Genomic DNA, 14,168 nt, shown 5'->3' on the forward strand with positions numbered 1-14,168 from the left:
CGTTTCATTGACAGTTCAGTGATTCTTGACACTAAGTTTTCTAATAGAGCTCATTTGAAGTTCGAAACTCATTTGCAACAAAATTACCAAAAAGAAATGTTTAAAATAAATGTAGTAATGATTGCGATTTTATCCATGCCGGTAGTATTCATGCACTAGGGTATCCCGTCTAGCCCCCCCCCCCCTTTTTTTAAAGATTTTAGCGATGAAACATTTAAAAAATAAAATACTTTGAGTGCACACTGCCTGTATACTTAAAAGAAAATAGTTTTCATTGCAAAATTTGAAAGTGTTAATAGCTGGCGCTAACTAAAACGCTCAGATTTTACAACTAGTCGATAGAACCAAACTGTCCTGATTGCATGATAAATTTTCCCGAGAAATTCATTTAATATTCTGACGATGTAGAAGTTGAGGAAGTGTTTAGAACTTTACAAAAACTATTTTTTAAAATTCATGTGAGTGGAAAAATAAGCCAGTCTAAAGGAAAATATTTTTCATAGACTACTTAGTCATTGTATAAAATTTCCAAAATATGGGAATGAAAAAAAACATATAAATTACAGTTTAAAAAATTAGTATGATTTAAGTTAGAAATTGATCTACTTTTCTTCTGTATCAATTTCATCGCTGTGCAATAATATGAACATAAAATATGGTTGTCTCCATAAGAAACAATTCATATGCCCAGCATTTACCCATTAATTGAAATAAAATGGAAAGAAGAATCAGTTAAAATCTATACCTTTTTTTATCACTGCATTGTTTTTTTTTTTTTTTTGGTAATAGATTAAAAACATTAGGTTTTTTTTTTTTTTCAACATATCTATTTATTAACTAGAAAAAAGCATTGACAATGAAATATAGGATAATTCTTTTTTGAATATTTGAGTTAGAATATTTGACAACATCAAGTTACCCTGTCTGCCGTATAACATTAAAAATATTTATCATGGTTGATAACTGAAAGAAAAGAAAACTGATAAAAATGACCTAGGTGACCGTACGGGGTGCAAAATGTACTGTCCCTGATTATTAAATGATTATCCCTATATCTCCGTTTTTGCTTTTCAAGGAAGTGAGGAACTATTAACAGTAAAATGCAAACTGCAAATTTGATACACTACACAACAGAGTTAAGTTTTGAAAACAGATTAAGGCTTGAATTTCTATAGTAAACGACTGAAATTGTTCCTCTAAGAAATCGATTAGAAAATAATTTGCTGTATAAATTGGAAATTAAAATTTTTTAACTACTGTTGATATTTTTCTCCAGCTGCGCAGTACATTTTTCACTGCATGTGTCACTATCGTAATTAGTTATTGCAGTATTTTTGGTAAATGAGATATTCAAAGGAATTACAAAAATTCAGTATCCAAACCTTCTATACTGAATTTTTGTAATTCTTTTAAATGTCTCAAGGGCTAATTTTTTATACGAGAAATAGTGCAATAATTAATTACGACAGTAACACATGCGATGCAAAATAAACAGCGTAGCAGGAGAAAGATATCAACAGTCGTTAAAATAATTTAATTTCCAATAAACATTTATCTTTATTAATAATAAAGCTCCAAGTTTATCTGGATCTCTGTCGGGATCTCTGTGACACGCATAGCGCCTAAACCGCTTGGCCGGTTTTCATGAAATTCGGCAAAAAATTAGTTTGTAGCATAGGGGTTAGCACCTCGAAGCGATTTTTCGAAAATACGATTTTATTCTATTTTTTTATTTTAAAATACGATCTATTCTAATTTTAAGATCATTTTACCGAGCAAATTATCATAACATGGACGAGTAAATTATCATAACATGGACGAGCACATTACCATAACATGGGCGAGCAAATGAACATAGCGATTTGGCGAGAAGTTCCTCATTCATTATTTGTAAACATACAGGCGAACCAAATGACCTTTTAATTTTCTACTACGGGCAAAGCCGTGCAGGTATCGCTAGTACATATTTATCGTACGTACCAGTTACAGCAGATCACTTCTCGATAAATCTCTCGCGGATCAATTTCAGTATTTTACTATAGAAATTTAAACCTTAATCAGTTTTCAAAATTACACTCTCTTGTGCACTGTATCAAATTCCAACGGTGCCACAAACTTTCACATGTGTATTCTCTTTATATTGCATTTATCATGGGATGTAATTCCTAAAAAGAAAGTCATTACCGATTCAAAGTACATGCTCAAAAAAGTACAATAAAACGTCATCAATAAAATAGGTTTTATAAAATAATGGGCAATTAAACAGCAATCAATTTTATTACAGCTGCTATAAAACAAGAATCATAGTTGTTGATTCGCATCCCTTGTGTATAATTAAAAATCAACATGTCATTAAACGATTTTTTACGAAAAGGATAACGATCTAATTAGCCGTAGTTTATTTGGTGGTTCAATTAATTATAGAACTACACATCATTCCTACAAGACAAATAAAGAGTTCCTCAGTTGTGATGAACGGGTAAAAGTTTTCGCTCTTCAACGTAACGAAATTTATAATCTCATCTTCATTCTTATTAGCCAAATAAACATACCGTGGTTCAGTAAGGAGAGCCCCGATGGCAAGTCACTGTAACTATCTAAAAAGTCACTTATTCGGAAAATTTTGTCTGGCGATTCAGCAAAATTTGGAATTCTATTCGGCAAGCTTATTATCATTCGGCGAAATTTGGAGTACCATTCGGAAAAATTATCATCATTCGTCAAAAATTTAAGTTCGGGGCATTTCTGCGTACAATCCTTATTGGATATTTTCAATCAAACTTTTGGTTTGTCTTCCGACACTCTATAGTAGGCGTGCTGCGCTCGTGGTCATCATACAAACAACCAGCGGCGCTCCGAATCTGAAAGATTTTAGGAAGGCGAAAATTCTCACTTGCCAAAAGGAAGTCCAAATTTTGCTGAATGATAAAAAGTTTAAAAATTTAAATATTGCAATTATATCGCCAAATTTGTCGAATCGTCAGATAAGATTTGCCGAATAAAGACCATTTTTGGAACGTCATAGTGACCTCCCATCGGGATTCTCCGGCAAGTGACCCTAATTAGTTCATTGTAACAATAGCTAATACGAAACTTAAAACACTTTTGCCGTTTAGATTCAGTAACTGTATAGCTCAGATCCCTTAAAAATGCTTTTGTGACCTTAATTCTACAAAATAATCAAATTTATATCACATATACAAAATAATCAAATTTATTTATAATAATAATCAAAAATAATTCGCCTACAAAATCATCTGTAGGGCATCCCTTTGGGCTGCATCTTCTCTAAGCATTTTGTAAACCTCTAGATCTCTTGGTACAGAGTTAAATTTAAAAATTTTGCTCAGCTTGTGACTAATCAGTAACCTTCAGTGCCAGAAGAGACTTTACAATTTGACGGTTTTCCTTTTCTTTTTTACTTCCTTTTACAAAAAAAAAGAAGTATTGTATTCGCGAAAAGATTTTAACTTAAAAATCGACCCTAATTTCCATTTTACTCACCCCCAAATGAATGATGAGTTTTTTTTTTTTTTTTTTTCGACTCGACCACACGTGGATAAGTGCCTAAGAACGTATAGACACGCGAAATATCCATTTTGACGATTCCCGAGTTAATTACAACGAGTTTGCTAGTGACGTCTGTATGTACGTATGTATGTGCGGATACGCGTATGTGCGTATGTATGTCGCATAACTCAAGAACGGTTTGTCCTAGAAAGTTGAGAAAGTTGAAATTTGGTACGCAGACTCCTAGTGGGGTCTAGTTGTCACCTCCCCTTTTGGTTGCATTCGGGTGTTTCCCCCCAAAATAGGGCAAAAGGGGTCTTTTGCCCTATTTTGGGGGGAAACATTGTAATTTCGATGTAAATTCAAGTGGTGTTATAATTTGTAGGACACTTGGACTGGCGGACATCGCAAGTCTTTTGGTCGCCAAGTTTTGTCGCCAACTTGGTGACAAATTTGGCGTTTTTTTTTTTTAAATCTGATTTAAATTTGGCCACTCTTGATGATATGTGGAGAGTAAACTATTGAATCACATTAAAATTGCCAGTAATGGGGAAATGACATTAGGGGTAAAAGGAAGTCTTGTGATGCACACATCAGCTCGTTTTTTCTTGCACTAGTTGTAGATTTTGTTCAACTTATTTCGTTCAAATTATAACGAAACGTCTAAGTGCCCTAATACTTGTTTTTATCACTGAGTTATTGACTTTGTTTTAAATAACAAAACAAAATTTTATAATTCATCACTTTTCAGGTAAATTTGAATAATTTTTGAAAAATGTTTTAGTATTAGGTTTACGGTTTGATTACTGAAAAGGCCACTAAGCCATGGCCTAGGTTCCCCACTTTTCAGGGCCCCCAGATTGCTTTAGAAAATGGCCGAAACTAAGGTTTGAAGACTATTTGTTGAAGTTTCGATTTGTAAGTGGTCCTAAATAGCTGTTCAGCCAAGGCCCTTTCAATATCTTAATCGGGCCCTGGTTAGGTTTCCTGTTCACCTGAAAGCGTAATTATTTAAGCTTAAATTAATATAAGTTTAATAAATATAAATTTAATGATAATTATAGTTTTAGAAAGTACCAAAATAATTAAGAATAAATATAAATATAGTTTCATCAAGCTCCAGACAACTAAACAATGCTGTATAAGTAAAAACACAGAACATAATAACCCTTTTTGTTTCTTTTCTCGTTGTGAGCTTTATGACACGCAAAATTTCTGTTTCAGTCTTATTTGACTGCACCACTGCTTATCTTAATGGCGTTCAGTTATTTTGAGAATCTTCTTTAAATACTGACGTCTTGTCAAAGCGCAATTTCCGTGTTTAAAGCGGAAAAATAGAGAAAAGAATATATTTAAGACGTATCGGCAAAGGTGAAGTTTTTTGTGGTTGCTTTTTAACTGACACCGTTTAAAAGATTCTCGTGATGATACGTACTGTCGTCACTTTGACATTGATAAATGTTTTCAGACGCTGCGAAACGGAACAAAATATGAGAAAGTTAAACTATTGTAATTTTTAGTATGAATTATGCATGAATTTGAATTTGGAAAGCAACAGACGTTGCAAATATAAGAAAGAAAACGTCAAGAAAAATCAGATTCAGTAGCGAAGGTGCAGCTCTAGAACATAAATCTTTTCTTGAAAACGTTTTAAAATAATAAATAAATAAATAATTTTAAAAAAAATTAATTTAATAGATAAAAAAATATATTTTATCTCAAACGGTATAAATTCCTCCAAAACCAGATTTAGTTCGCCAAAATGCAAAGGCATATGAATAAGGCAGTAACTGCAAATTTTTCATTTTTCATTTTTTTGAATTTTTGACATCTATTGTACCTTATCTTTTTATTGTACAAGCTCACTTATTTCGTTTCCGCTGAAAAAAAGGCGCGAAAAAGACGTCTAATTCCAACATTTCCCTATTGTTAGTATTGAATCCAAAACGCTTTTCTTCAAATATCTTGAAAACTCGTTTCTGCAGTTACTGCCGTTTACCTGCACACGGCAGAATAGCAGTAGCTATCAGTTAAAATCTTCAACTTTTTGAAACATGTAACTAAGACACAAATGTATATATATCACCTTTGTATTACTGGACAATTTTGTGTTAGTTTTAAAGTAAATGAAAAAAATATTAATAATAATAATAGTGATATAAATTAGATATTACATTCTTTAATTGAAAAAAATATTGCTTATTTATAGTGATGGTTAAAATTTTAAATGATAGAGGATGCTATGAATGTTCACACGTACCACATGCATTTCTATATTAAGAAATGTAATTTTGGAAATCATTAGTTTTACAATAATTTACCGTTTATCTAAGATTTTGTTTTATACTTTTAAGTATGTTCTCGTAGAGAATGAAATTTTCTCAAAAAGGCATTTATTTATTCCTTTCACTTATTTAGCATTCTTTCCTTTTAAAGTCAAATAAATATATGTTTAATTTCATTTAAAGTCCCTTTGAAGTAAAATTAGGCAAACAATGTGTCTTATATTGAGTCATAAATATGCTCCATTAAATTTTCAGGATGCTTTTCGAGATTTTGATTCTTCAACCGTTGACTTCCACAGATTTTTTCTTCTTTTTTCAAAAAACGTTTGCAGTTACTAAAAATTTCTTAAATTAATTTTTAAACTGAATAGACAAACAAAATTAACAATTAATTTAATTCAGACATCAGTTAGTTCCATTTTAGAGTATTTTCCACACTTCTTTAGCTATTCTATTGAAAAGAACATGTTACTAAAAACTCAAAGAGGTGACTGGTGCTCCTTGATAGTGCTCATGTTCTTAACCTTATGAGGATAATGGCACATATGTACCCATGAGTTCAAAACTGATTCAAAAAATTGCCGAATGCAAATAATTTATGAAATATACTTTTTGCATGCTATTGAGACACCAAAGTTACGTTAGTAGAACTCAATTTTGGAAATTCGTTGTAATTTTTCATGTTTAATGTACTACATATGAATCATCATTTTACATTTAATCTACTGAACCAATGCTCACAAAACTTGGTATATATGTTATTTACATCTCCATATAATAGTTTAGTCAGGAGAGTTAGTGTTGTTTATCTTCTTACTGTCGCGGTTTTTAAGAAGTTTAATATTTTTCCAACTTTTGAGACATTTTCTCCAGTTTTAAAGAAGTTCCATTTCAGTTACCAGTCTATCATCATTTTCTACAACGTTTCGTGGAGATGTGAATTTTAGCTAGATCTTATTATATTGAACTACTGAGAAGCGTCTTCTGTATTCCTGTAAACGGCAATTTTAGCTTTTATATTTTTATAATTATTGGAGTGTTAAACCAACATACATAAGAAATCTTCATACTCTACCGCAAAGCTCATTGTCCTAAAAAGCTTAACTAAAATTTATTCAACAAACTCCCCTGAGATGTTCGGTTTGTTTTTAATCTACATTGACAAAAATAGTTGATATTTAGTTTCCGAACCCTATTATCATTTTGCAATTAATAGGCATCAGGGTATCAAACTAAAGAATGCTGCTCAACCACCTTGCCTTTTACGACGCCTTATCTTGAAGTTCCATTACCAAAGAAGCTTTCATTTTCTGACATATGTCTGCTTAGTTGTTTTATTTATTTCCGATGAAAGTATTCCAAATCTTCGAGAGAGAACAGAGATAACGCAATCTGATAGGAGTTGTTCGTACATAAAAAATATGCGCACGTTCCTTGCTTTGGTGAATCGTTAGATTTGCGCGCAATTTTCGAAACTTTTCATTGTCGATGAGCGGAAGATAGGCGAGGAACAGCAATGATCGATGGTAATGAAGCAAAGACGGTGGTGCGTGTCCAATCCTTGAGGTTGTTATTCGCATCCCTGCCCCCGCATTCAAGGGAAATCATACATTCTTTGTCGAATTTCGGAAATCCACAGACACGTGTGTTTCTTAGGGGACGGCTCATAATTTAAAATGGTTTTGAAATACGGTCGTTAAGAAGCGACGAGTCATGGTGGCAAGAAGCTCATTCGGTTGTGCCATGAAACACAGTGGCCTCCTATTTTTTTAATCACGATTGTTCTAAACAGTTTTTATTTCATAAAGCAGCTCACTCAATAAAGCGGCTCATTCAATAAAGCTGAGTTTTATTCTGTTTTGGGCAATTTAATTCATTAAAGAAATTGATTCAACTAACCACTGATTCAATTAACCGGCGTCCGCTGTAGATTCTAAACTATAAAAATTCAATCAGGTGAAAGTTTTTGTGCTACTTGATTTATTTGTGACTTAAATGACCACAGTGGAAATAAGTTCATGATGCAACTGTTAGCTATGGGAGGTTAATGAGTCGAAAGAAAAATTTTAAATCCCATTTTTAGAGGCTTGAGAGTGAATTTCTTCATTAAAAAAGAAAAAAATTTTCAATGTCGAATTTGTGTCGCTTATTTATTTCTACGGGCACGTGAACTGATTTATCCATATCCAGCACCAAGTCCAATTTTCTTGAACATAGTACTCAGGCTGTTCTTTAGATATAAAGCAGTATGAAGCAAAGGGTGTAAGAAAGGACTAAAAAGCTATTAGTGCCAAAATTAAAACTTTTGTGATAGCCAGTACAAATATTAGGAGAGCCTCTTCTCCATTTTGGGACTAGAGTTAGTACTATTAGCCCTGGTAGGTACTGCTATACAGCATGAAATGGAGAAAAAAATTGAATGAAAGCGTGCCAAGAGTCTGAACTTTAAACGCGCTGAACGCAAAACGTTAAAAAGTTTACACACATCTCTTAGCTTGTAACTGCTTCGCACATAAGTGCGTAAGTAAGAAATTAAAAGCAAGTAACAACATGTAAACTTCAACACGCAATAAATTTCTAACTCGTCTTTTTGAACTAGAGGTTTAAAATATTAAAAAACACGTCACGTATATGGATTAATCATCAAAAAGTGTAATATTGCTGTCACATGCATTTTACAGTAAAAACTTAAAGGAAGATATCATTTAACTATATTTTTCGATTTCATCAAAAGAATATCCATTTAACTCTGCCGACAAATGTTTAAAATATTTTTTTTCTTTCCTTTTGGTTCACAGTACATAAATTCTCACCTCCGTGGCATGGCATGTCATGTTGTGACTTAATGTTGCTTAATAACTTGTTTTCTTAAAAGTACTATATATGTATTTATTAATTATTACTTCCACAAGCGACTCAAATACTAAATGTTTACGTATATTAAATGTTTTTATATTGTAATTTACTTTGTTTTAGTAGGATAATGGATTACTTCACACAATAAATTCTCACCTCCATTACCCAAACATAAAATGCCATTTCTCATTGACATAAATCAGTAATGGCATCATATTTTACATCCCATGGTACAAATGAGCCACCTTGTTTATTTTCCGCCATAAAGAAGTTGTGAGATTTTCGTTGAGAAAAGAGGTTTATTTTAAAAACCAAGTGTACACTGTAAAAAAAATACGTAAAATTTACAGAAAAAAACTGTCAGCCAGGACGCCAGTTTTCTTCCGTTTATTTTACAGAAATCTTCCGTATTTTTATTATTTATTCAAGCTGACTTATTATTTTATGAAGATTAAAAAATGAAACTATACTTTTATAAATCCATTTCAATATTTACTATACTACTACGAAATACATGTATACAAAGGTACATTTCCGAATATGCCTCTGTAACAGATGACAAAAAAACATAATAATAAATATTGATTAGGATGCAATGAAATGGAAGTTGCAAACGATTTAAGACTTACTCGCTTGAAATAAATATAAGATCAAAAACTCGAGCACGAGAACCAAAATCCAAACACGCGCTCAAAATTTCGAAGATTCGAAGAAAAACAAAGTATAACCGGTTACAGATTCAAAAAAACAGAGAAATCCTGTATTTTATTACGAATAGTTTTTTTTCTGTAAAAAATACGGATAACTTCTTCAAAATTTACAGTTTTTTTTTACAGTGTAGTTATTTGGAATTCTCACCTCCGTGAAATTGAAATTCAGGCATGTAAGTTAATGCAAAAAAAAAAAAAAAATACATGTTTTATATGCTTTACTGTGCATATTGAAGCAACGAAGAAAAAAAATTCTTGCGCTGAAAAATGTATCCATTAGAAATACATAAATAAAAAAAAATAAAAAAAAAAAACAAATCCTCACCTCTGAGAATCTTACCTCCATGATAGCCCTTGTCAATGTCATTGTCACGATGGTGAGAATAAATAATAGGTGTGAAATACATCAATTTAGAGGTTGTACCAAGATTATAAGTTATCAGTATATTCTCAAATTTACTAATTAGGAAATATATCAATATTATACTACTTTTCAACACACATTTGAAGCTAACTAAAATCATAACTAAAGTTTAAGCTATACTTTAATCGAGAGAGCTTGATATTTGATTCACTAATTAAAATAGCTCATTGTTTGCACAATTAAAATAATTACATCCTTGATATTAAATGGGCCTGTGTTTTCAAACACTGAAAAGTGTGTTTTTTTTTTTTTTTTTGAACATGGTAAATTACATATTTTTTTGCTTATGAAGTAAAATAATTGGAATTTAGTTGGACCAGTGTTCATGGTTACTTCCAGTAATTAACAGTTTCATATAAGGATGGAAAAAAAGGTTTTGATATTGAAAAATATTTTTGCTCAAAAGTTAAATATTCTGAAGAATGACGAATATATTGTCGGCTGAGTACTACGACTACGTAACTGCTCATTTATAAAAAATAAAATGTCTCACTTTTATTAGATATTTTTGTTCGAAGGGCATAAATATTTATAACTAAATAAAATTTAGAAATGATTGTTTAATAACATTGTAGTTAAGTATTCAAATTCTCTAAACATCGTGAAAAAACATGAATTTGTTCAGTTTTTATAGAAACAGTATGAAAAAAAACTGAATTGTATTTACCGAGCTATAGCATTAACTTGACGATACGTAAGACACATTCTGACTACTTGATAAAACAAATAATAATTCGTTGGTTAAGAGGAAAAACTCACTTAGTGCACTTTAATTAATTTCTGGAAATGTGGAAAAAAGTTTTAAAAAGTTATTAAAAAAAACTATGAGCTATATATATTTTTATATTTTTCTGTTCAAGTTTTGTTTTAAGCCTGCAATATTGTGATTTTGTCTTAATTATCCCAGCTTAATTTTTATGGGAAAATTTGCACTTAATGACTTTTAAAATGCACTTAGCGAGTTTTTCCTCTAAATCGACGAACTGATCGATTATGAATTCTGCATTTATTTTCAGCATTTATTATGAAAAATATTGCGATATCCATGCTAATAACAGTGTTTCATTTCCTTTCAGATATTGGTAACATAATATCTCTGTGAAGAAACAAATGAAAGAGAGGCTATTACGCTGCTTTGCCATATGAGAGAATATTTGTCATGGAACGTTTTCAAGCATATCGAACACACCAGAAACGTTAAAAGAAATGTACCTGTTCTTCAACGAAGAAGCTCCTACAGTCACGTGTATATTTGGTATTGAAATTGGTTACTTCATAAGTATTTATTGAAATGGAATTTACCTATTTCAGTGTGCTCGATATGTTGAACCGTCACTTATAATTGCCAAATACAATATTTAGTGTCTGATACACTTACGAACAAATAATGTTTGCCAATAATTGAAAATCTGAATAAAATGTATGTAGTCCTACGATTCAAAAAAAAAATTGTTAAGTGCTTTAGTTTTGGACGTTCTTTGTTTAAAGTTTCAAAAAAAGTGATGTTGGCACTCGAAACACAATTTAACATTATTCTTCTTCTCGGCAGTTCCAGGTTAAAAAAGTTTCATATTCGCAACTTCAATAAACTATAGGAGGCGCTGCAGTCACTATCTAATGGCGGATGAAAAAGGTAAAACAAACAAATGCCGTAACTTATAACTTGCTTTGACGCTTAGTGAATGACAGTAATTTTTCATCGTGTTTGTGGGAAGCTTTCTTTTCTATTTTCTGAAATTACATTACACCACAAACTGTCTGAAGCATGTAATTTACCCCAAAGAAAACGCGTGGAATGAAATGTTTTACCATTTTCTGTGGTATTGTTAATGACCACAAGGTAGCGTATTTGAGCTCAGGAGTTGCGAATAGCAAGTTAAAAAAAGCTAAAAATGAATGAAAAGTAAGTGAATAAAATATAAATAACTACTTAAAAGTTTTTTGATCCACATAATTCAATGCATAAAATTGAAATAAAATTTACCGAACTTTGTCATTCATTTATTCACACACAAATGCTATTTAGACAAAATACATAAAGAGAGGAACGAATACTTATCAGAAAAAAATAATTCGATGTTGATGAAACAATTTTTGTCTACAATAGCCAAACAAAAAAGAAAAAGCTAAAAAACAAAATGCAGAAAAACGTTGTAAGGAATTATATACGATAATCATGACCGTAATTAACTTGGTGATATTTTTAGAATAGAAATTATCACCAAAAAAGTCGCCAATTCAATAAGATCACCAACATTGTACAATTCAATGTTTCAACTCAGAAAAAAGTCACAGATAATGACGATTTGCTTTATTTGTCGGAAAAGCATTGTACATATTGACAAGTAAAGTCAAATTGATATGTATAACGTTTAACAAAATGCTCAAATATAAACTTTTATTGTACAGTAATCAACTACTCAAAATGAGAAATACTGACGGGTTTTAAAATGTGCATATGTAGAATTGGTTTATAAAATATATGTTGTTGTTTTTAGAAGCAAAATGTTTTCAGTCCGAACAGTTCCCTAAACTCATGACGAACGAAATATTTTATATTTGTAAATTATTAAGCTTTTAATGTCTGTAAATGATTATAGATTTTTGAAATTCAATCTTTGTGTTTTGTACTAAGTGTTACGTCAATAAAATGTATTTAACTGTTCGTATGTATTAACAAGATGTGAATGAGTTTTACTGATGTTACAGACATCAATTATAAATAAATATTTGTTAAAGAAAAACAGATCTGTTTCTTTTTATCACACCTTATTTAATGGCGTGTCATCATTATTTCAGAAATTATTGCTGTTTCCATATGAGGAAAAAACTTGATGGCTAGCAAACTCAGCGAAATCGGGTTCTTTTTTTAGTCCTAATTCTTTTGCAATGCGTGAAATTTCATTAAGGTGCTTTTGCTTCTGCTCCTTGGTAGAATTGACAACATTTTCAATGCTTTCAAAGATTACCACACCATTTTGGCGCAAAAATTTAGGCAATAACAATTCGCCGTATCCAGTTGAATCACAAGTTATGTAAATAATATCAAACATCGAATCAATTTTCAGGGATTTGAGCAAACTATCCAGAAACATCAAATAAATGTTGAATTTAATATTCTGTCCTTCAGACTGTGAGCGGAATTCACTTAGCATCTCAAGTAAATTGTATTTCGAGATATCTTCACTGGTCTGAACGTACTCATTATTTACCTTTTTGAAAAAATCTTTGTTACTGCATTCAACCCCGAAGGTAAGATATGGACTGGTAGCAATGTCTCCAAAGTAACTTTTAGAAATTTCGTCGCCCTTGACGAATTTGTTTCTGTTGCCGAATTTACGGATGCAAAGAGTTTTATTTGGGACATTAAATTTCGCTTTTCTGAACTTAAACGCTGTCCCTGTTTCACACCATTCTATGTATTTTCTGATATTTATAATGGGATATTTTTCAAGTTTCATGTTAAAGTTGTAATCGAATAAGTTTCTCCTGTTATCATATCGCGTTCTGTAATAAGTTCTTAAAGCGCTATCCCAGGCATTCTCAACACAGTAAGATTTTTCTTTGTCTTTTAAATAGGTGAGTACTTCCACTATTTCATCAATATCTCTTTGCTTCAGGTATTTCTTGAAAACCATGGAAGCTGATATATGGTCATGTTCTTCTGATGTTATTTCCCCCAGTATGGTTTGGGACATTTCTTCAACGTAGGCTGCTGTGGAACGCCGCAGTAATGAGTTACCGAAAATTTCCAAAAACATTTCTGCGCGTTCCAATAAACTTATTTTGGGAGTCATGTCCCTACACAAAGACAAAAGTAACAAAACACGAGTTAATGACTCTGGGCAACTTCCAGAAACATAAAAGTTTAAAACATTGGCTTTGTGTTTATGCATATGAGACAAAGTTTCAACAAGACATCCTATACCATCACCAATGATCAAGCAATTTAATTCCTTGTTGGCCGAGTTGTTACCTAGTTCCTTGGAAGTTTCAACTGTGGATTCGACGTCCTCGTCAGATTTTCTATTTCTTGCTAAAGCCTGCAAATCAATAGCCGGTACCAGAGGCCAAAAATTCACCAAGTGTTTGTATATCATGTTCAGTGAGGATCTGAAAAAAATTCACATATTACTCATTCAGAAGATTTCACACTCACCCATGAAAAAAGATTGCACAATAACACCCTTCAATTTTCTCGACAAGTTTAATGCCGAAATATGTATCAAAACAAGACTACTATGAATATAGATAAGCGCTGATGTGTATTTGGTGACCTAATAACCCCTAACCAAGAACCGCTGCATATTTTTTTTTTTTAATTTGTTCAAAACAATGAAGCATTTTGCTAAACTGAATCTGAGATTTGGAGCTCAAGCTTTT

At 31.6% G+C, this 14,168-nt stretch overlaps 2 protein-coding genes across 2 annotated transcripts in view; one reads left to right on the top strand and one right to left on the bottom strand.

The window, feature by feature from the left end:
* Window positions 1-11,000, top strand: part of LOC129219658 (rho GTPase-activating protein 17-like) — a 76,671-nt gene extending 65,671 nt beyond the window's left edge. The window contains exon 2 of the mRNA XM_054853932.1: window positions 10,862-11,000. The gene's annotated coding sequence lies outside the window, so the exon portion shown is untranslated. The remainder of the gene's footprint in view (window positions 1-10,861) is intronic.
* Window positions 11,001-12,522: 1,522 nt separating this feature from the next.
* On the bottom strand, window positions 12,523-13,885 carry LOC129220970 (dynein axonemal assembly factor 3-like). Its single transcript, XM_054855405.1, has one exon. The coding sequence runs from the start codon at window positions 13,883-13,885 to the stop codon at window positions 12,581-12,583; it is 1,305 nt and encodes a 434-aa protein (XP_054711380.1). The 3' UTR covers window positions 12,523-12,580.
* Window positions 13,886-14,168: the final 283 nt, after the last annotated feature.

This window comes from Uloborus diversus, chromosome 4 (assembly GCF_026930045.1).
Source record: "Uloborus diversus isolate 005 chromosome 4, Udiv.v.3.1, whole genome shotgun sequence".
Taxonomy (NCBI): Eukaryota; Metazoa; Arthropoda; class Arachnida; order Araneae; family Uloboridae; genus Uloborus; species Uloborus diversus.

Bases quoted from the DNA above. Each gene is read 5' to 3' on its own strand.
- LOC129220970 (XM_054855405.1), bottom strand. From the start codon at position 13,885: ATGATATACAAACACTTGGTGAATTTTTGGCCTCTGGTACCGGCTATT.